Source organism: Fukomys damarensis, unplaced genomic scaffold (genome assembly GCF_012274545.1).
Source record: "Fukomys damarensis isolate Sample0158 unplaced genomic scaffold, DMR_v1.0_HiC HiC_scaffold_38, whole genome shotgun sequence".
Lineage (NCBI taxonomy): Eukaryota > Metazoa > Chordata > Mammalia > Rodentia > Bathyergidae > Fukomys > Fukomys damarensis.
The window spans coordinates 39,833,654-39,857,512 of record NW_022900950.1 but is presented as its reverse complement, the minus strand read 5'-3'; the positions used below and the strand labels follow the sequence as shown (position 1 = coordinate 39,857,512).

Here is a 23,859-nt window from a genome sequence, read left to right as displayed (position 1 = left end):
CAACCTAACCCATCAAGCCCTCCACACCCAGCTGCCGCCGTTAGGCAGGAGGAAAGGTCCGCAACCAACAGCCAAGCGACGGAGCGCTCCTCACAGTGGCTGGGGAAGATGAATAGGCTCGCGTGGGTTTTACCCCCGACAACCCCCAGTTGACGGGCGACGGCGGCGCGCCCTGTGACGTCACCGCGTGACGCGGCGGGGCTGCGCGGGAGCTAGGGCCTGTGAGGCAGTTGGTCATGGCGACTGCCTATGACAGCACTTTGTTCTTCCCGTCATATTCTCTAAACTGTGCGGAGGGGAAGAGCGCGGGAGGTCTCTGACCTGCCACTATGGGGGAGGGAAGAGGCGACAGCTTTGATAGTGTGAGCTTGGAGCGCCTCAAACTGCAGCTGCTGGAAGAAATACACAGGAAGTGAGTGGGCGGCGCGCGGCCTCCACGTGGGTGCGGTCCGTCCTCGGCCTCGTCTCCCTGGGGCGTCCCCACCATCCAGTTGCAGGAGCCACTGTGGTCGCTCTGAGTCCAAATCGATAAAGGGCACATTGAGTGACTTCCCAAAACACTGCTTTATGTGAAAGATTTGTTTACTACTGTAACCTTAGGTAGTATATATAAGCTGCTTGTTTTGCCTTGAGAATCAAATTTTTAATTATTTACTTTGGTTTTTTGAGACAGAGTCTCACTATGTAGTTGAGACTGACCTGGAACTCACTGTGTACCCCAGGCTGGTCTCGAACTTGCAGTGATCTTCCTGCCTCAGCCTCCCGAGTGCTGAGTGCTGGGATTACAGGCGAGCGCCACCAAGCCTGGCCTGAGAATCACTTTTAATGAAGGGTATTATGTCCCTATACTGTGATGCTAAAATATTTTTGGTTTTGATGTTCCACTAAATTTAAAGTTTTTCTGTTTAATAGTCCAAGAATTTTATTTAATTAAGCGTTTCTTTTCTCTCTTTAGAATAACTTCAGAAGTGACATTTTTGTAAGTCAGGCATCTTTATATGCTTTTTTTAAACTTTTATTTTTTTGCTTTGTCAAGTATCCAACTCAAGTCCTTTCAGATGCTAGACAAGCAATCCATCACAGAGCTGTATTACCAGCCTCCTATATGCTTTAAAAAACAATATTAGTATTTCGTGTCAAAATGTTGAATGTTCTAAGTATGTTTTTAAAAAGATAATCCTAATCCTGCCCATAGGCCCCACTGTTAAAGGATGGAAGGTCCCATGAGACTGTTTACAGTTTGTGTCCTAAAGAATTGGACAACACAAAGAACTGACAGTGAAAGTGTATTTTTTATTGAAGTTGGAAAAGGAGTATGTTTGGCAGAATAAGAGTGGGTGGGTGAAAAGACTCACAGCTAGGGTAAGGGAAAGGGTCTTTTGTATCCAAAATTCCCAGATTTTCACCTCCTACAAAGGACCACTGTCCTATCAAACACATTTGACCTTATGCCATAAGTAAACTGTTCTATGGTAAAGTTCCTTGGCTTCCTGCTGTATGTAAATGATCAGGAATAATGACTTCTGATTGGTAGTGTCTATATGCAAATGAAGGTCTTATATCTGGTCCTGTGAACAGCACTATATGCAAATGAAGGCTTGAAAATAGCACTTTTCTAATTGGTCTGTGTAGGGTGATGGTAGCCTCACTATGCACTATGAGGAGTGCCCCTCTCCCTGTTGCCCTGTCTCACCATGAGAATTGGACTTCTGTGATCTATTTTATTATGGCTCCAGTCACACTTCGAATTGCCCTTTTCTTAATTCTGAGGACAGGTTCTATGAATTGTCTGAGGCAGTAAAGGATCAGAGCAAGTACTTTTAGACTCTAAAGTATTTTAGAAGAATTCTTCATAAATTCAAATCTCTATTATTGCTCAGTAATATTATACACTCTTAAGTTAACCCTCAGCTTTCTCAACTCTGATATACATATAATTCCTGTGGTATTACCAGGATGGAATGAAATGTAATGTGAACGAATTAGCACTTGCTGGTAAGAAGTATTCAGGGAATGTTATTTGATGTTATTGCTGTTCTTTTAACTTGTTCATTTTGCTGTCCATGTCTTGAACAGAATAGGTATTCAAAGCTATTGAATAAATGATTCTTGTCATCATTCTGTATTGCGATATTATGACATTTATTAGTGTCCTAAATAGCTAACCTATAGAATGCTTTTTTTTAAAAGAAAAATTCCCTGTGCACAAGGGGTGATCTAAGTATACAGTGAGTGTTTAAACTTAAAAACATTATTACAGGAAAAGACACATTGCCATTAGCCCTTCTCAGGATACTCTCCCTAGCTCTGAACACACTTATCCTATCATTTTTGCCACTTTCTTTATGACAGGAGAGGCTCTTAAGATCATAGTATGTCTTTATCTGCCTTATTCACCATATATTGCACCCTGCAACTTCTAGCTCTTTCCCAAAGCCAAAATGAGCACAAAAGGTAAATATTTTGAATCAATTCAGGATATCAAGGCATCCATGACAATACAACACAAGATATTCAAGAAAGAGGACTTTTAGAACTTCTTCATTAAGTGGCAAGAATAATGGTATAATTATGTTTTAAGTGAGAGGAAGTATTTTGAGGGAGATTAATGGCAACATGTCTTTTACTGTAATATATTTATTAAATTTGTTAATATTTACCTTACATTGTTATTACCAATGGCTTTAGCTACTCCTTTTTGTAATAATTTGTAACTCTTAATTTGTTGGTTCTGAGACAGCTAACTTTTTGGGTATCATATCTAAGTTAAGTGTACAGGGAATCTGGTGGTTACCTGAGGGCTTTGAACATTCTTGTATGTTTAATCCTTTCTTGAACTGGCTAATAAGCCTGCATTGAGCTGATTCCTGAGTCTCATCTATGCTTTCAGTAAATTATATTTCATAATAAATTGTTTCTGAAGTAGTGGTTTTAGCTTCGTGTTATTTTTAATTGAATTGCAATTAACAAAAATATTTTTAATAACAGGGATGTAGTGCAACTCTCATTGGTTGAAATAAAACACAAGATAGCAGAAATGGAAACCAAGCTCAATACTGACAATGAAGGTATATAAGTAAATATTTATATATGATTACTATTAATTTTACCAGGATAATAATTATGTTATATTACATACATTAAATAATAGCAAGATATCAGTGTAGTTTGTATATCAATAATAATAATAATTCATAAGAGCTTTAAAAGAGATACTTCAGAATATGAACTCTTACTATCTAATTATTTTTCAACTTTGCAAGTTCAAAATGTTCATCAATTCACACAGACTTTGTCAGGCAACATCAATATATTCTATCCTTTAAATAATGACATGTTTTCTAGTGAACCTATCCTTCATATCTTTACTAGATTTGGAATAAAACTTTTCTTTATTCTGGACTCAGATTTGTGGTCCTCCTGCCTCAGCCTCCCAGAGTACTCGGATTGCAGACATATGCCACAATGCTTGTCTGGAATATAATTTTAAAATGCCCATCTAGGAACTGAGTTGGGTGTGTTGGCACATTCCTGTTATCCCAGCTATTCTGAAGGCTAAGGTGGGACAATCATAAGTCTGAGGCCAGTGTGAGCAACATAGTGAGATGCCTGTTTGAAAAAAATCTGATCTAGGGTTTGACTTTTTGTTTGTTTTTTTGTTTTGAAAGAACATGTATGTAGGAGTGGGGTGGGTATTGCACATATACATATAACATACCTATATATTCTTACAGTTTATTATATATGCAGGATATTAATTTCCACAAATACTGATTGAGACATCATATGTTAACCCTTTTAAATAGAAGACTTTTCATATTTTTAAGAGATTTTCTGACTTTCAGGAGAAAGTGTCTAAAATATGAATAGAAGTAATAAAAGTTCATTTAAGGAAGGGAGGAGGATTCAAGGGAGGTGAGGGGATTGGGAGAAAAAGGAATCAAGATATACCATGTACAGGTACAAATTTCCTTTCATGAGTGTGACTGTTATGTGTATTTAAATTGTACCAAATAAAATTAATTTTTAAAAAAGTTCTATGTAAGAAAAATAGGAATTTAAGGACAGAGAAGCCAGCATAATTCAAGTGAAGGTGTTAATGTAGCCTTTTCACAGGAAGCAGTGCTTGAACTTAATTCTAAAGAACAGAAGGAATTTATTAAGGTTAATAATGATGGACTTTGGTTCTTAGATCCATTTATACCTCTTTTCCTAGTATGGGAGCCATGAACAAAAGGATTAGTAGCCAAAGAGAAATGAAATGCTACTTTATATTTAAAGTCCCCAATACTTTGTTAAGGTTTGATTGGAGACACTGCCTTGTCCAATTATTTTTTAAAGCTCCACATCTGCATTTTAGTTATAATTGGCTAGGAGAGCAGAGTCCAAATTCACTTAACAAGTAGTTGCATTGATAAGGGTAGCTGAATGATTTCCTCTAGTCATTTACAGGGAAAAAAAACAAGCAAAAAACAAGGCGTGCTCACAGATACACATGCAGTGCAATATGTATGTCTCCTAGTAAAATGTTCAATAAGTCCTATTATCAATTGTTCTCATGGGGAGAAGCTAGATTGTGGGCACAAAGAGAGAATGTCACGAGGCAGAAATTATACTCTCATTGGGTTAAATACCATGATATACTGGCAACACACATATCTATATCTCCATCCTAAACTTCTCTTTTGAGTCCTTTTCTATTTGCATTTATGGTCTGGTTTCTAAGTCCAAGCTCCGTGGACTACTGGGTTTAATATAATGATAGAGCAAACATTTTTTAAAACTCACTTGGGTAAATGCTAAAATTTTTAAATGTGTTTTTATTTCAAAACAAGGAAAAGAATAGATCTGTTTATCTCAAACTGGCATAATACTTAATCATGAAACGTTAGTCATTTTTATTCCTAGGAAAAAAATGAAGATGACTGCTGTCAAAATTAATGGTCTTGAAATTCTAATCATGCAATAAATTATAAAAAAGAAATAAGTGATAATTAATACACAGGAAGAGATAAGATTACTAGAAATTTTGTTTTTTACAATTTAATGATCAGACCCTTCCATAGGATCAATTACAAAACTCATATGAATAAAGCTTTAGGAAATGGTTGGATGCAATAATGGAAGAAATTTTTATTTTAAAAAGCAAATATCAGCCATAAAAATTAGGAAATAGAGTTTTTAAATGATTCCAACCACCATTCCATCCCAATCCATAAAATATCTGTTAATTTCACTGTTAAATATAGAGGTCTATGTCTAATGTGTTTATAGAAAAGAGACAACAGAAGACTGACTACAGGTGAATAATAGTTCAATCTGAATTTTCATTCAGTGTAAGAAATTTCATACTGAAGAGAAACTCTGGGATAGAGGGGGTTGGGAAAGCATGTAACCTGATATATCTTGCAGAGCTTCTGAAATTTGTTGATGGGTCACATATAACACACCAGTAAAAAATAGGTCTGGGGTTATAGTTCAGTGACAGACTACTTGCCTAGTATATGTGAGGCCCTGAGTTTCATCTCCCCCATTGCAGGAGAAAAAGTCACTGTGAACCTTCTAGTAGTTAATGAGCTAAATTTACTGCTCAAGGAAATTTCTGGAGAGACACCTGGGAGTTAATAAGTATGTACAACCATCACTGTGCTCAATCCCTGAGCATCTAAGAATCTGTACTGGAGAGGGTAAATGCTAGGACATAGCCTGTGAAAAGAACATTGACTTTCGAATCAGCTCCACAGTTTAAAATCACAGCTGTGGAACTTAAATGTATAACTGAATAAATTAAAGTCCTCTTGGTCCCAATTTCCCTATCTGAAAATTGGTGAAAAAAATGCACATGTAGAATTGTGTTCCATTTTGCCAAGTCTAATGTCACCTCTCAGTCCTTATCTTACTGAAGACTAATATGTTACACTTCCTTATCACATTCATTAGCATTAGTGCATTAGTAAAAGCAACCTGTTTTCCAAGATCAGTTCATAAAACTGACAATAAAATTAAACCTCCATAATTTTCAACTTTCTATTTGATTTTACTTTTTATTATATTATTCCTAGCTGAGATCCCTCTTTATGATAGCAAAGCAATTTAATTTTTAAAATTTTTTTAAGATGTTCAATGCCTATTTTTTAAATTTTTCTTTGTTTTCACAGTTACAGCAGGAGTATTTTTTTTAAGGAGGAACAATAATTTTATGGAGATATTGCTCAGCTTTTTTCTTCTAAAAGGTACACATTTTCTGTTAAATGTTAATCATCAGAATCTATATTTTAATTTTTATTTATTTATTTATTTTGGTACCGGTGATTGAACTCAGGTCCTTGTGCTTGCAAGGCAGGCCACCGAACCACTGAGCTAAATCTCCAGCCCTGGAACCTGTATTTTAAATAACAGCTTATTGTAAGTGCCTACACCTCCTGGGAGACATAGGCAACCTAATAGCAACATAAGCCTATTTACTTTTCATTTTTAAATACCATACTTAAAATTTTTTTTTTCCTGTGTGATGTCACACTCCTGTAATCCCAACACTTCGGATGCTAAGGCAGGAGGATCACCACAAATTCAAGGCCAGCCTGGGCTATCCAGTGAATTCATGGCCCACCTGAAGTACATAGTAAGAGTCTGTCTCAAAACAAAAAGTTTTCAGGCGGGGGATTTAGCTCAGTGGTTCTGCTGCCTGCCTCAAAACAAAAACTTTCCACTTAAATCAATATTCCATGTGCTTTTATCTTTGTTTATACTGTACAATCTAGAGCCATATGTATGTAGTGAAAGAATTGTACCTATGGGTATATATATTGGAGATCAGTTTAACACTATAGGGGCAGAGGACCAACTGACTCTTTAAACACAATTTGTGTTTTCTTCTGGGGCTGTCAGGGATTTAAAAGTTGTTTTTGCCACAAAAACAAAACAGTGGTATACTTGGATTATATATGGGTATATAAATGGGTAACTAAAAGCAGAACAAAGCTTGATCTTTATTTTGTATGAGATTTTGTTTTGTTTTTTTCTTAAAACTTTGAGTCAGCTTCCTGCTTAGCTCTGCATTACAGACATGATAATTATTTAGGGAGTGTCTGTCTAAAAGTTGGCACTACAGGTTGATTAACCTTAATTTTATATAACCTCTCACCTTCTTTCAAGACAACATCAAGATAAGCGATTTATAGGGACAGTTAGCTACCAGTGAACACCCAGAGGTCTCTAGTCATTACTGTAATCCCAAAGTCACTTTGAATTTCAGCACAGCCTTCCTGAAGTAGAAATAATCACCTCATGGAGAGTGGATTAAGTGATAAAAGACTTCTCCCAGAGCCATCTTGCAAAAGCAGAACTGAGATAATTATCAGCCAAGTCAGCTTCTTAAAAATTGGTCCCATCCCTCTGTTGTTGTGCCAGTCTGGCCACTATTAGAGTTATGCTTTCATCATCTCCGCAAGCTGAATCCCTTCCCATTTTCTCTTACTTTCTAACTCTGCTTAAAAAATCCCTTGTGCTTATTAACATTAATACAGCATACTATATTAATAAGCCTATCTAAATTTGATGATCTTTAGGCTAATAATATTTAAAGTGAAATGGGGCTGATTTTATAAACTATATTAATGTGTCAAAAATAAATTGCTTTATTTATTCATATATTAAACATTTTTATTTTTGACTATTGCTCTGAGTGGCTTGGAACACTCTATTTTTTGTGTTGAGATAGGATCACTCTATGTAGCCAGGGTAGTCTTGAACTTTCAGTCCTCATGTCTCAGCCTCCTTGAGTGCTGTAAAACTATGGCTGTGCTACCATCCCCAACTGGCTTTTTTTAAACCATTTTTATCTTTCTCTGAAGCCTCCATTCTTATGATGAGAGATGGGACATGATGACCAAAAGAGACTTCAGCTAGCCACTATAAAAGCCATTCCACCTATTTGGGCTCAAGTGTGTCTACTAGAAGAATGTTCAGATTTTCGGGGCTTTTCCTTTCTTTTGTCTCCTAAAATTTTGGATTAAGTCTTTTTCAGTTTCACTTTGAAAGGATGTTCAGGCTCTTCCTTTGGTGAGGCACATTTGCATAGACTTTAGTGTATGAGGGAGGCCAATTTCAGGCAGTGGTGAGTACTACTACTTTCTTTTTCCTCAGACTCCTTCAATTATTACCAACCAGAAGTTATCTCACATATGTAAAGAGTATTAAGATTCAGTCATCCCTCCCCGTCTTTCTCTATTCTGTCTCCTTCCCCTCATTCTCTCTCCCTCCTCTCTCCCTCTCCAGATCCTCCTGACCTTGAAGGCTTTGGGCTTGAAAGATAAAAAAAGACTTTGTAATTCTATATCGTATTCTAGGCACCCCCCCAACAATAAGACAAATACTTTGGCCATAGTAGCCAAATAGTTTTAGTGCCTAAGGATAAGAGAAAATGTCTGAGTAGAAAGCTAAATATACTCAGTGTTACTGTAGGTTAGTTGTTGAGAGGTTACTTTTCTGAGTCAGAAAAAAAATTAGGTTTACACCCAATTCCCTCGTTTATTAAGAATGTTAATTGACATCACTGAGCCTTGTTTTCTTCATTTATAAAATCAGTACATTTTTTAAATGAGAATTACGTTAGTTGATGTGAAGCATTGTGTGTGCTTTACATGTTACAAACATAAATGGTAATAATGTTGACTTTTGAAATCTTTTCAAAGGGAAAAAATGAACATGACATTGAATGGGAGATTAGTAGAGTTCAGGCTATTGTAATGTGTGTATTTCAAGTTCCAAGGAAAAAGCATATTTCTGATATAAAGAAATGGGAATCAAGAAGGGTTAATAGGAGGTGGAGAATAAATAATAAGAACCACAGTAGTCATATAGAGGTCTGGTCTTTTTCCAGCCTGAAGGTGGGTCTAGTTCTCAAAATCCTATCTAACAGAAATATGTACTTAAAATTATTTCCTATTAATTCATTTGTATTGCTAATAAAGTCAAGATCAAGCTGATTCATGTTACTTTAATAAGTGACAGATGAAAGGGTGATCTTGATTTTTTTCCTCCTCTCTTTTTTTTTACTTAGGTGGTGAATGGAAAACTCGCTATGATGCACAGCTTGAATTAAATGATCAACTAGAAAAACAAATTATATCTCTGGAAGAGAAAATGAAAAGAATCCGTGGAAATCCTTCAGGTACAAAAGCAATCATATGTGTCTTTTTTTGGGGGGTGGTACTGGGGATCAAACTCAGGTCATTGTGCTTGCAAGGCAGGCGCCAGAACCACTGAGCTAAAATCTCCAGCCCTCATATGTGTCTTATAAGCTGAGTTAAAACTGATAAAACATCAATTGTTCATTTTGCTTTATTATAGATAGACTATCTTCTATTCATGTTTATGAGCGAATGTCAGTGGTAAGTAAAAGACAGTTAACCAAAGAGAATAATTCAAGGAAATTACTTTTCCCCAGACAGACTCCAAACAAAGACTTAATGATTGAGAAACGATCCAAATAAAATATTTTTAGGAATGCTGTTCCTTGCAAATGAAGAATGTAGTAACAAGGCCATCAGCTTAATCTTCCCCTTACAAAGCTGAGCATGGATTCTGGTGTGGGCACAAACAAAAGGAAAGGAAAGGAATCTCTGTAGTCAGGCTGTCTGAAAATGTGAGTGTCTATTCCTTGCAATCTGAAGAAAACTGTTTAACACAAAGTATATATCTTTATATATTCTATATATTTAAATCATGCCCCTCTACTTTCTATGTAATATATACACGCATTCGCATATACACAGCTGTGTACACACACATATATATATATATACATCTATACACAAATACATTAAAAATATATAAAATCCAGGGCTGGGGATTTAGCTCATTGGTTCCAGCGTCTGACTCACAAGTGCTAGGGCCTGAGTTTGATCTCTAGTACCAAAAAAATAAAGTATAAAATCCAATGGATAACTCATAGCAATATCCAAAATGAGCAAGAAACCTCATTAGGGTACCCATCTACTTTTTCTTCTGGTTGCCCCTGCTGACATTTTCCCCCTCTTTGACAGTACATTTTAATCTCTGATAAATTACTTACATTTATATGCCTTATATTGTACAAAACCTTTTCATTGGCTTTTCATTCATTCAAATTTGTTCTTTAAAATATAGATAAAACCCAAAGCATGACTTATGTTAGGTCCAAACATCCTTAAAAATAGTCTTTCCTCAGATTTCTTGCTGAATTTTTATTTCAGAAATACTTGGGGGGGAAATGGGAGCCTTGTAAAAAGCCAAGTTTTGTGTTTTTTGTTTTGTTGTAAATGAAAATACAATACTCAATTGAATTTGGGAGATTTAACATAATACATTTTTATTAAACATACACATGCAGATTAATTTAATGTCCCTTAAGATAAAGTTTCATATTATTTCCTTTAATGCACATGACACTGAGCTGGGATAAAGGTACTTTATTTGATCATGTTCACACAGTCTGCAATCATGGAGCCCTCTGAAAACAACCTGCACCTATTTCACTACACTATGATATACTGTTTTTAAAAAATAATGTCAAATAGTTCTGAATAGCTATATTTAGAGCACTAGTTTGGCAGCTGGATTCACAAGACCCCTGCAGACCAGAGTATTATGGATGTTCTTTGAAAAACTACAATCCATCAGTAAAAGAGAAATCTTTCACTTTTGCTAATAATAAATTGAGAAGAAAAAGTTTACTTAGATATGTTTGTGTTATTTGCAACCCATAGATACTTATATTTCTGTGTCTTGGAAGATAACGAAAACAACTTGGGTCTTTTTTTTGGTACATTCTAGGTAGACAGTACAGCTACATTCATTACTGGGATCTTGTACCTTTGGAAAAATTTGCTTGTGTTTTTTCTTTCTTTCTGTAGAGTTCTATCTCCCTCTTATGGCACTTCACAATTACTGCTAGAGTAGTTTTAAGCAGTCTTTTCTTTTTTTCTTTTGGTACTGGGGATCAAACTCAGGACCTTGAGCTTGCAAGGCAGGCTGTAGAACCACTGAACTAAATCCCTGGCCGCACAGTCTTTTCTTAATTAAAAGTACAATTTTAGTACTACCTATAGAATATAAAGTACTTCCTATGAAATATAAAGTATTCTGGCTACTACTTCTTGATAACCCAGTCCTTTGTCTCAAGAAACTGGTATCAGTAGCCTGACATGACATGAAGTACTTCATTGTGTATCTAAGAAGCATTAGCTGGTTTTCTAACTGCTACCTGAAACCTAGATTCTGTTGGCAGGGGGAAAAAAATTCCATGATGGATTTGTGTTATTATTGAAACAAAGTTTAGTTCTCTAAGAGGTTTAATTTCAGAGGCAAAAATTATATTCTCTTCAATAAGGGACTAAGGAACAACCAAGAGTGGGGCCACATACCCAGCAGAAGGAGAATGAAAGTTCAGTACAAAATTGATGCTTTCTATTCTATAAACAGATGCCCTGCACAAGCATTTACATTTTCTTAAAAATGAAATGCAGGAGGAATTTTCTGACTAGTAGGAATTAGGAATCTAGTCAAAAGATCGTGATATAAGGATTTAGCCAATTACTGAGCAAAAAGCACTGACATCCAAGAGCCCCATATCCAGTCAAGAGCACTTTCATATCTAAGTCCAGAAGATATTCTGTCTTCTTCAACATAATTTTTGTGAAATACATATGTATAATATTTTGTATAAATACATTTAAATTTTCCTTTGAAGTTGATAGAGAAGGGCTTAAATTAGTTGTTTTTGTAGGATAGAAAATGAATTCATACCATTTGTAAATTTCCTGACTTTCTATCCTTTCTAGGGATTGTTCAGTCTTTAGAAATATACTATATTGATATACTTAAAAGACTGATGTTAGTTTGAACACTAACTTTGAGTGACTGTAGACTACCACCTTGCTTAGGAATAACCAAAGGGATAATACTAATTTTTGACTAGTATATGTGTAATATTTAAAATATTATTTTTAAAAAACTATGAAATGTTTTTCTTTTCAAACCAGGTTGTTAAGGTGGGCTTGATTTTAATATTTTTGAAAAGTTATTCACTTAAATGACAGTGAAGTCCTAAATCCTTGTTTTGATACAGGCTAGTTTCGAGTCTTCAGTCTGTTTTGTGTGTGTGTGTGAGGTTTATATTTTTCATCTGAAGGTGATACAGAGTAGATTATCTGTTTTGTTTTGTTTTATTTTGTTTTTATAGACAGAGTCTGGCTACATAGTCCAGGCTAGCTTTGAACTCCTGGCAATCCTCCTGGCTCAAGTACTGGGATTACAGGTGTGTGCCACTATGCCTTAGTCTAGAGTATATTATTTTGAAAGTGTCAGTGATATATTTGCTAAAATTAAATTTTAGCATGATGTATAAGTTAGCGGTTGTATTTGGCTGTATGTAAGAGAATGGATTTTTTTTAAAAAAGGTGTTTCTCACCTCTCTGAACAGGAAATATTAGAAGTTTGCAGTCAGAGTTGGTGCTAGTGACCCTATGATGTCCTTAGGTATCCAGGAGCCTCCCAACTTTCCATTTTGCCATCTATTTGTAGGTAGCTTTTGACCTACAACCTCATAAGTTGGTTGCTTCATTTTCTTATTTGCTTCACATCCTTACTCAAACGAAGAAATAGGTGAAGGGAAATGGGCAAAGGTGAGGCTAGTCCTGCACTTCTCCCAAGAGATTTCCAAGGTGCTGCGCCCAGCAATTTCCCTTACAGTTCACTAGTTAGAGCTGTATCATATAGCCTTCCTTGTGTACCAGAGAGGTCGGAAATACAGTGTTTTATGAGAATAAGTAGGCAGGGAGCAAAAAGAATATGAGGTGCGCAGGTATGTCAATCTGCCATATGAGGTCATTTACATGAATGGTATAATATTTATTGTGTATTTCTTTGATATTATTTGAAAAATTAAAGACAAAAATGAAAATAAATGAAAAATTAAAGATAACAGTACCTATTCATCTTTGCTTTAGTAATTTTTATGTGTATACATCGACTAAAAAGAATAATAAATAAATCAAGCAAAAATTAAAAGAAAGTAACAAAGCAGGACCCTTCTTAATTTTTGTTATTGTTATGTTCAATATTATAACCTTACTGCATGGACAATCTCATATCCTATACTAATCAGTTCAATTAAATGAATTATTTTTTGTTTACATATTAGGAACTACATTCTGTTTCACTGCATTAGGTTATTAGTTTTTAATTACTTTTGCCTGCATTTCCATGTTAAGGTCTCAAGATGCATCCAGTTTTCTACAAATCACTCAAATTTGTCCTTTATGGCAGAGCAGTGCCCCACTGTATATAAATACCACACTTTCTTTATCACTCATTTATTGATGGACATATAAGCTGCTTCCAAGATTTAGCTACTATGAATTGTACTGCTTATAATTATAGGTATGCATGACATACTGTAATTATTCTTGCATGCAGATACCTAGAACAAGAATATTTAGGTAGAATGGAATTTTTAGTTTCAGTTTCTTGAAGAATCTCCATATTGACTTCTGTAATGGCTGTACTAGTTTACATTTGCATCAACAATGTAAAAGGGTTTCTTTTTCCCCACAATCTCTCCAACATTTGTTATTTCTTTCTTTCTTTTTTTTTTTTGAAACAGGGTCTCACTATGAAGAATCTCCATATTGACTTCTGTAATGGCTGTACTAGTTTACATTTGCATCAACAATGTAAAAGGGTTTCTTTTTCCCCACAATCTCTCCAACATTTGTTATTTCTTTCTTTCTTTTTTTTTTTTGAAACAGGGTCTCACTATTTAGTTGAGACTGACCTGGAACTCACTATGTAGCCCAGGCTGGTCTTAAACTCACAGCGATCCTCCTGCCTCAGCCTCCTGAGTACTAGGATTACAGGCATGTGCTACCATGCCCGGCCTGTTATTTATTTCTTGATCATAGCTACTCTTTCTGGAGTAAGATGGAATCTCAGTGTTGTTTTAATTTACATGTGTCTGATGACCAGTAATGTTGAACAGTTTTTCATGTATGTATTGGCCATTTGTACTTCTTCTGAGAAATATCTATTCTTTTCAGTTACACATCTTTTGATTGAGTCTTTTATTTGGGGAGACTGATTTGTTTCAAGTTCTTTATATATTCTAGATATAAGTCCCCTATTCCAGGCATAACTGGCAAAATTTTTTCCTATTCTATAGATTATCTCTTTACTCTGTTGATTATTTTCTTTCCTGTACAGAAGCTTTTCAGTTTGATTTGATCCCATTTGCTGATTTTTAATGTTATTTCTAGTTCAACTATAATTGAATTCAGAAAGTTTTTGCTTAACCTATATCTTCAAGACTATTACCTATTTTATTTCCCAGCAAATTATTTCTGTTTTAACGTTTAGATTTTTGATCCATCTTGATTTTAGTTTAGTACATGGTGAGAGATATGAGTCTAGATTCAATTGTCTGTTATGTGGAAAGCCAGTTTTCCCAGCACCATTCATTAGAGATTACCTTTCCTTCAGTGTATGTTTTTGGCCCCTTTGACAAAGATCAGATAGGTGACTGCCTAGGATTGTTTCTGTATTCTTTATCTGTTCCATAGATCTACACTTTTTTATACCAATATCATTCTGGTTTATTTTTTTGATCACTGCAGTTTTATAATATAACTTGAAGTCTGAGATTGTTATGTCTCTTGCTTTACTCTTTTGCCCCCTGTTGCTTTGGCTTTTCTGGATTTTTTCTAGTTCCATATGAATTTTAGGATTGTTTTCTTTAGTTTTGTGAGCAATGTTATGGGTATTTTGATTATGATTATACTAAATCTGTATATTAGTTTTGGAAAATATGGCCATTTTGGCAATATTGGTTCTTTCTACCTAGGAATAGGGAATATCTTTCCATTTTATCATGTCCTCTTTATTCTCTTTTTTCAGAGTATTGTAGTTTTCAGTCTAGAAGTCTTTTGTGTCCTTGGTTAATTCCTCAGTACTTAATTTTTCTTGTTGCTATTGTGAATTATACTGTTTTCCTAATTTCTTTCTCACTGAGTTTATTACTAGAGTACAGGAATGCTATTGATTTTTGTGTGTTGATTTTGTATCCTGGTACATTATTGACTTTGGTTATTACTTCTAGGAGTTTCTGTTGAAATTTTGGGGGTCTTTTATATAAAAGATCATGTAATCTTCAAATAATGATAATTTGAGTTTTTCATTTTATATATATATTTATATATATATATATTCATATATTTATATATATATATGTATATATACATATATATATTTATGTTGCCTAATTGCTCTGGCTAATATTTTGAATACTATATTGAAGAGGACTGGTGATAGTGGACATCCTTCTCTTGTTTCTGATTTTAGAGGGAAAGCTTTCAGTTTTTCCTCATTTAATGTGATGATATCTGTAGGTTTTTAATAAATGGCTCTTATGTTGAGACAAGGCCCTTTTATATACCTATTTTCTTCCACTTTTAAAATCAGGAATGGATGTTGGATTTTGACAAATGTTTTTTTCTGTATCTGTTGAGATAATTATGTTTTTATCCTTGCTTCTGTATATGTGGTGTGTTAAATTTGTTTATTTATGTATATTGAACCATCCTTGAATCTCTTGGATGAAGTCTCCTTGGTCATTTATGCTACGTAAATACTTTTTTTTTTTTTTTTCCGTACTGAGGATCAAAATGGGGTCCTTGTGCTTTTGCAATGCAGGTAGCAGAACCACTGAGCTAAATCCCCAGCCCCGTTCCTTGGTCATTTAATGATTTGTCCCATTCTGTTTGCCAGTATCTTGTTGAGGATTTTTGCATCTGTATTCATTAAAGAGATTGGTTTGTAGTTCATCGTTCTCTTTATGGTTTTGTCCCTGTCAGATCTGGGAATCTAGGCAATGCTAGTTGCCAGAAATGACTTTGAGAGTACGCCTTCCTTTTTTAGCTTCATTCAAGAGTTTGAGGAATATTGGCATTAGATCTTCCCTAAAGTTCTTGTAGAATTCACTTGTATATTCATCAGGACCTGGGCTTTTTTTGGTTGGTAGGGTGTTTTTAAAATTACTGCTTTAATTTCATTTCTGATTATTGAATTCTTCAGGGTTTTAAAATCTTCTCAGTTAGTTTTGGTAATCCATGCATATCTAGGAATCTACCAATTTCTTCCGAATTCTCCAACTTACTGGAAAACAGGTTTTCAAAGAAGTTTTTAATAATCTCTGGATTTCAGCATTGTCCCTTGTGATTTCATCTTTTCCATTTCTAATTGCATTGACTTAGGTCTTTTCCTTCTTTTCCTTGTCCTTTATTATTGCCTAAGTCATTCTGATATACATGAAAGTTTGAAAACCACTACTCTAAGTGAACATATATTTAAAGTGGTATTTTAAAATCATAGAGTATATACACTTTCAAATTTTCACCTCTCCCTCTCCCTGTCCCTCTGAACTGATCTGAAGATACCCTAGATCTGTAATTATTTCACTATGTCTGGAATAAATATGAAAGGTAATGGAAAAAATAAAGCTGGAAATACATATATAGGGAATAGATAATAAGAGATTTTTGTGTTCATGTTAGGAGATGTGAACCTTTTTATATGTGATAAAATCTGTTGAAGTATTTTACAGTTTAAGTCTCTACCCACCTCCAAGTGGAGAAAAGATTCCCCAAGGATGATTGAGAATTGAAGCAGAAAAACCATCTGGGATCTTTTTGTCATAGTGTAGCTGAGGAGTTGTGAGGAGTTTATGTCAATAGAATAGAGAACACAGCTTAAATATATTTAGGAATGATTTCACGAATACTTGGATACTGCGGTGGGATTGAGAGAGGATTTATGGGCAGTTGAGTGTTCTGGTTTAAATAGCTTGGTGGATTACAATGTGTAGGACTATACAAATTAGAATCAGTTGGGATGTTAGGAAATGATGAGTTTAATACTTTTTGTGTGACTTGTGTAAATACTGAATAGTTTTTCTAGTGTGAAAAACTATAATAGCATACGTACAACCCTAATGACATAATTGACAATGTGTAATAGGAAGAAAAGGGCTAAAGTTGTAGGAAAGTGGGAAGGGTAGGGGAAAGGGAATAAGGGAAAAGAAAAAAATACAAGAAAATGAAAAAAATGGAAATAAAGTGTTTGTAAGTGGGGAGGGGAGGAGGGGGTGAAGGGAGGGCAGGGACAAGGGGAAAAATGAGAACCAAGACCTGTCATGTAGAGGTACAAGATCCCAACAATGAATGTAACTGTACTGTATGCCTAAAATGTACCAATAAACTCAATGAAGAAGAAATACTTTTTGTGCGTATTACACAGGTGATACTCATCAGTAAACAACTGGAAATAGTTTTAGACTGGAACGTTGTCTCTGAAAATAGAGATCTGGAATCATAAGTGTCACTTGAAGTAATGAAAATACAAGAGATTGCTCAAGAAAAATTATATAATCTGAAAAAAGGATTGAGGATGAAAACCTGGGAAAATACTAAAATTTAAGGTGTTAGCTAAGGAAATGTTTTGGTAAAAATAATTGAGAAGCAAAAGTACTGAGAATATTGAGGAGGAGAATTGTTCCCCTCACTTGATGAGAGGGACAAGTGGAAAAGTAATATCACAGAAGCTATGGAAATGACAGTTTTATGAATGTTCAACAGAAGAATATTCTCCAAGATACTTCTGGCATAGGGTAAGAAAAAGCATTGGTTGTCTAGAGTTCAAATTATGTAAAAGTGTAGAAAGTAAACAAGCACTAATTAGTGGATAGGATGTTGGGAGAAAACATGATATAGTGGAAGAGTAGGGGTAAGAAAATGGAGTGAGTATAACATACTTTACCTAAAAACAGCTTTTTGAATCAGACTAGTTCAAATTCAGACTATGGGGCACTGAGGAAATTAATTCATCTCTCTGAGGCTTAATCTTCCCCTATGTAAAATAGAGTTAATTAAGCTTGAAATGTTGTGAAGATTATTAGAGACATAAAAGGTAAATAGCAGAGTGTCTGACACTGTAGATATTATTTTATTTCTCTCCTTCCCTTACTTTGATAAAAGAGAAGCAAAATTTCACTGAAACAGTCTGTTGTGAAATTAACCTTAACCTACTTCAAAGAAATAAGAATAAGGGTAAGGCTCAAAGTGAACAATCTCTTTTCACTTACTGAGCTCCACTGCTATATAAGTTGTAAATATTCTGGTACCTTCCCCAAACTACAGTGAAATCTTGTGGTTCCATAAAGCAGAGGATTCGGCAGGGTTTTAACACTTTTAATGAAAAACACAGAACCTTTACTTCCCCCGGGCTAGCTGGATGTACATTTTCTAGCTTCTATTTGTATTCTCTAGAAGTAGGACTTAGTCACTAACGTTCTTCCCAAAATTTTAAAGTTGAGTCTAGCAAAGACCAATAGCTATTCACTGGAAGATATGAATCTATCTTAAGTCAAACTAATTAAATGTTCAAACTACATATATTTTATTTCAAATATATCAACCACATAGCAAAAAAAAATTAGTAAAGGGATCTTGCATTCTCAAAAGTGTAGTACTAACAAAACTAGAAGTAGGATTCTCACTATCTGCCCTAGCAGGGCTGCAGACTCACTCTGATACTGCCTCCTGAGATATTCTGCTTCAGACCTCACAAGATCTGTGTTTTGCCCAAAGACCAAAAGGGTCATTGAAACAGGTGGATGTCTTCAAATCAGAAAGTCAAAAATTTTGATATATAAATCTAATAACAGTGTTGTCCACAAGGAGGCGCTTAATATTTAAGCATACAGGATCCTGTGCTCTGTCATTGTTGGAATTACCTTATCTGGTAACTGAGATTAACTAAATTATATTCTTGTGTTTTTCTCCTGTAATCTTTCAGTGGAGTATGATTTGTATACTTGGGGTTTTCTTTTCTTTCCCTTCCTTCCCCCTCTCCCACCTTTTCTTCCTCCTCCTTCCTTCTCTTGCTCTTCTCCCTTCCTGTTTTTTCTTGTTTTCTGAACTATAGCACTTAATATTTCACTTTCTCTTCTTTTTTGTGTTTTTTTTTTTTTTGGCAACTATTTTTTCTTTTCTTTTTTAAAATGTGGTTTTTAGTATAGCAAATAACATTGATTTAAAAAAATAGGTGGCCAGTAGAGCTTCTTTTCTCCTTGAGTTGGAGCAGTAGGACTTTAAAAAATTTAAATACTAAGTAAATTTTATTTCAAATATGTAAATAATGTCCTAGAATTTCTTACTTTTACCCTGTGTTTCAGTCTACTCTTCAAAAATTATCTTTCAAAGCAAATGAAAGCAAACAGCTGAAATATGATACTATGTAGAATGCTTTGAACTGATTAGTGTCAAAATCAGCTATTTTATAAAAGAATTATGTTTTTGTACGTGATTTGGGATGGTACTAATTTCTGATAGAGCCTATGGTTTCATTTTGTCTTCTCAGGCTGCAGTTTCCTAGTATATGATCACAGATTATATAATCAGATAAAATCAGCTCCTTGGGGTGGTCAAAATATTAACGGTTTTATAGTAAATTAGAAGTGATGAGGGAGTCTGTTCTTTTTATAAAATTGTCCCTGTCTCATAATCCATATATTATTTTTCCTAAATTTGTAGAATGCTCTCACCTAACCAAATCTAGCCCAATGTAAAATAAGAAAGGTGTGCTTGGTGCTATCGAATTTTTCATTTATTAAGGTACATTTTGTGTAAGTAGAAATCACAATATTTTTGGTAAAGTTCAGTTTGAAGTGTCAAGAGAATGTAAAAAATAGGCACCAGTGGCTCTGTTTTTAGACGTGAATATTGTACTTATAAGCAGAAAAATTATATATAGTTAATAGTTGAAATGAATGTATAAGAAAAATATAAAAAGGGATCTCACCAGGTAAGAGATTTAAACAAATTTCTAAAGGATCATAGCTGGAGGAGTAGTAATTGAAGTTGAGGAAGCAATAACAAAGTTTCTGTAGAGAAGGATATCAATGACAGCAAGGTAGCCAGCCTCCAGCCCTGCCCAGTACTTTAGAGCTTGGTAGTGTCACGTATGGAAAAAGGTAAAAACGGTAAGCAACTGGTTACTGGGGCCCTCTGCCACTCTATATAGCCAAGATACTCTCCTTAAGTTCGGATTCTGTTTCCTGGAGAAATTAAACTGCTGTATCTCCAGTTGAATGCTTTAGGCACAGAGAAGGGTGAGAGCGAGACACAGGTTTAAGGATAACAGAATCAAATCCAAATATGCTGTATGAATAGCAGGATTCTCAGCTCTCTTTCTCTGCCTTACTACTAGAAAATCTCAGCTAGGAATAAATTGTGCAGGGTAGAAGATTAGATGATAACTCAGTTGAAAAACTGAAATATACTTAAGAAAAGACAGTGTTATGGTTCAGACAATGCACTTCACAGACTTCCCAGGAAAAAAAAAAGATTAATTGACTAAAGACCCCAGGTGTAGGTTGTTGAGATCTTTCAAGGCTGCACGTTCCAAGGGCTGTTTCCTGCTCTTGACCAGCAGCACTTGGATACTAAGAAAGACTTGTTCCTGGGATAAATGGGACTGCACTGTTGGCTGATTTTGCCTTAGGTTTTCCTGATAGCTTTGCCAACCATTTTGTAGACTTAGCAACAGCCTAGGACACTTTTGCTTCCAGCCAACATTCTAGGCTTAAGTTATAATGAAATTGTTGTCCCAGCCTTATTCTGCTCCTTCCTGTTTACTATCACGCAGGTATTTCTGATGGTCCTTGTATAGTACATTTAATCCTATCTTGGTAATCCAACTTCTCAGAAGACCAGGTATAAAACTAAGGGTACTGATTAAGATCCAAGAAAGCAAGAAGTTTAGATGGGGATTCATGATTGGTTCACTAATTGTGTGGCCAGAAGATATGTCCTGATTGGTAGACAGCAATAGATCTGGCCCAGGGTGGTAGTTCACTTACTGAAGAGGTCACTGATGATGACCTTGGAAAATGTCCAGGAAGAGAGATTGTGGAAGAAGCTATAAGGCAGGCATTTAGAAAATACAAGGGTCCCTACTAAGTTTCATAAGGGTAATGAGAGAGTGAGAACTGTTAATAAGTAATACCAAAGTGTGAAACCAGAAACCCTTGGTGAGGTCTTCTCAAGCCCATATACCAGTAGCAGAGGGGCCGACACAACAGAAAACAGGCTGAAGTCCTCATTGTGGGAGCTCCAGAGGTATTTAGATGATTGTCAGCTTCATTGTCTTGAGATATGCCTATGAGGTTGGTAAAGCACACTTCTGGGTGAGGCTGGGTTGGTCATGGAGGTGTGAACTTGTGGTTTATATCTTGTCCCTGACCCTTCCTCTCTGGGTCCTTCCCTGCTCCCTACTTCCTGGTTGCCATGTGGTAAACACCTTTCCCCCACCACATTCTTTCACCTTCTCTCAGTGAGCTAACCATGGACTGAAAGTTCTAAAACTGTGAGCCAAAATAAACATTTTTTTCCTTTAAATTGTATATATTAGGTATTTTGTCTCAGAGATAGAAAATTGATTAATATCCAGCAGGTCGGGTATGCAAAGGACAGAGCCAAGCTAAAGATAAATAGGGCTATTATAAACAGTGGCAGGACCTCTGGTTAGGTGTCTCTGAAGATGTTGGCTGAACAATTCTGTCTGGACATTATGAGCATGTAGAGCAGTACTTTAAAGGCTGGAGCACCTGTTGTATTGGAAATTTGGCAGAGCCCTCTCTTCTCTAAGGTATGAAGCACACCATCAGTGCTATCCCAGCTCCTCTTATGGCTGGCAGGCTAATTAATAAGGGGGTCACTCAACATCCATAATCTTTTTTAAAAGTACAAACAGAGGAGCAATAGGCTGAGAACAGTCATTCCAACACAAAGCACAACTTATTGCCCATTTCCCAGACCTGAATCAGTTTCCAGAACCAGGAACCATTGGCTAAATTGTAAATATTAGATAGCTAGATCTTAGGTAGCTAGGATCCTAAGAATAAAGGCCCTATCCTACTAGTCCAAGTATATATTTTGATGGTATTCAGTGTCTTTTCCCAAAGAGACTGCTAGTAGTTTAAAGAGATAGCTAAACACTGAGGAAAAAGCTAACTATATTTCCAGGACAGATGAATACAAAGTCTTCGTTACCAATGAGTGGGAGTATGTGGCTAAAGTTCAAACTATAGTGGGCCCAGCATTCCAACAGACTACCTCTGCAGTGATTATTTCCAAGTGCATAATTAGAATAGATATATTTAGAACTGGAGTAAAAACAATCATAGTTGAGAAGACCACATGGAAACTTCTGACACTGCCTCCTCTCAAATCAAAATAGAAGTCAGAAGCACTCTTATCCTAGAGAAGACAGCAGGAATTAGTGCTGTAATTAAAGATGGAAAAAGATGCAAGAATACTGGTACCTATCATAGCTTTTATTTAACTTGGCAGACTGACCTGTGCAGAAATTGGATGGATCTTGGCGAAAGCTGTAAGGTGCCACAGACTTAACTAGTTAGTGGCCTTAATTGCAGATGCTTTGCCAGATGTGGTGTCACTGCTAGAGCCAACTAATACGGTTGCAGGTTGCGTTATTCAGCTTTCCTGTCACTGCACACAATACCTGATATGTGCTTAAAGAAGAAGAAGAAGTTTAATTTGGTTACACAGTCCACTGCTGGCTGGCTCCCGGGCATGGATATCATGGCAGAAGGGCATGGCAGAGCAAAGCTGCTTAGCTCATGGTGCCTGGGGAGCAGAGAGTGACAGAGAGGAATAGATATATTCATGACCTGCTTAATGACCCATGCAGACACACCTAGGAGCATGCAATACTAATCTGCTAGGCATTTTTAATCCAATGAAGATGACATCAGGAGTACCAGTCACAGTGTATTCTTTGTTACCCTCACACCCAATTACATCTCCTTAAACTATACCTAATCTCCAAATAAAGACAACAGCAAGTTCACAATTCTCCCTAACCTGAAATATAATGATCTTTCCTCAGAGTCTCAATAGTTAGATCATTTTTCAAAAGTTCAAGTCTCTTCTGAGACTCAAGGCAAACACTAATCTGTGAATTCTATAAAAATAAAACACAAGCTGCATAATTACAAGGTACAATGGCACAGGGTAAATATTTCTATTCCAAAAGGGAGGAACAGGATGACAGCAAAGAGTTGGACCAAATCAAGACCAAAACTCAACAAGGAAACATTAAGTCCTGTCACTCCATACTGGCATCCAAGGCACATGGTGGTGAGGCTTGAGTTCCAGGGTCCTTGGGAAGACCTGCCTCATGGCCTTGCTGGCTGCAGCTCAAATGACCTCTCTCAAGCTGGCTCCACTAAGAGCCTGCAGCTTTCTTCTGCAGATATTCCATGTTCCTGGCATCTTCAACTTCCTGGGGTTTCCACTGAACCTTCATTTCCACTTCTTCATAAACTGCCCTCTCATGCGTTCCTTGCTTAGCTTCACAGGCCTTCCTTTGAAATATGGGTGGAAACCTTCCTGAGTCCACGACTTTTGGCATTCTGCATGCAAGTAAAACCAGAATGATATGGATGATGCGAAGTTTGCTGCCAGTTAAAGCAGTGGCTGCTCCCTGTTGGCTCATGGCTGCAGCAACCCTTGAGTGCCTGGATGGCTGAGTACAGTGAAATGAATCCCAGGGAAACAATTCCTTAAGAGGCCCTTCTTGAGAGGGCATCCCAGGGACTCTCTCAAATGAAAGATTTATAATTCAGTCTGTGGTGGATGGTACCTTGCAGATACTTGGGATGTCCTCAAGTCATCATTCGTCTTGTCCCTGTACAAAGTATTTCTTTCTTTTTAATGGTGGAATCTAGTAATCACACCTCTTTTG

At 36.0% G+C, this 23,859-nt stretch overlaps 1 protein-coding gene across 5 annotated transcripts in view; it reads left to right on the top strand.

Annotated features, from left to right (window-relative positions):
- Nucleotides 1-207: 207 nt before the first annotated feature.
- Ccdc169 (coiled-coil domain containing 169) overlaps nucleotides 208-23,859 on the top strand; it is a 37,466-nt gene continuing 13,814 nt past the window's right edge. Inside the window, exons 1-5 of one of the 5 annotated variants that reach the window (XM_010623931.2) lie at nucleotides 208-412; nucleotides 2,989-3,068; nucleotides 6,159-6,233; nucleotides 9,062-9,172; nucleotides 9,352-9,392. In XM_010623931.2, coding sequence (XP_010622233.1) covers nucleotides 330-412; nucleotides 2,989-3,068; nucleotides 6,159-6,233; nucleotides 9,062-9,172; nucleotides 9,352-9,392 — 390 coding nt within the window. In that variant the 5' untranslated portion in view covers nucleotides 208-329. The other 4 variants (XM_010623934.2, XM_010623935.3, XM_010623933.3 and 1 more) reach the window with 4 other exon arrangements.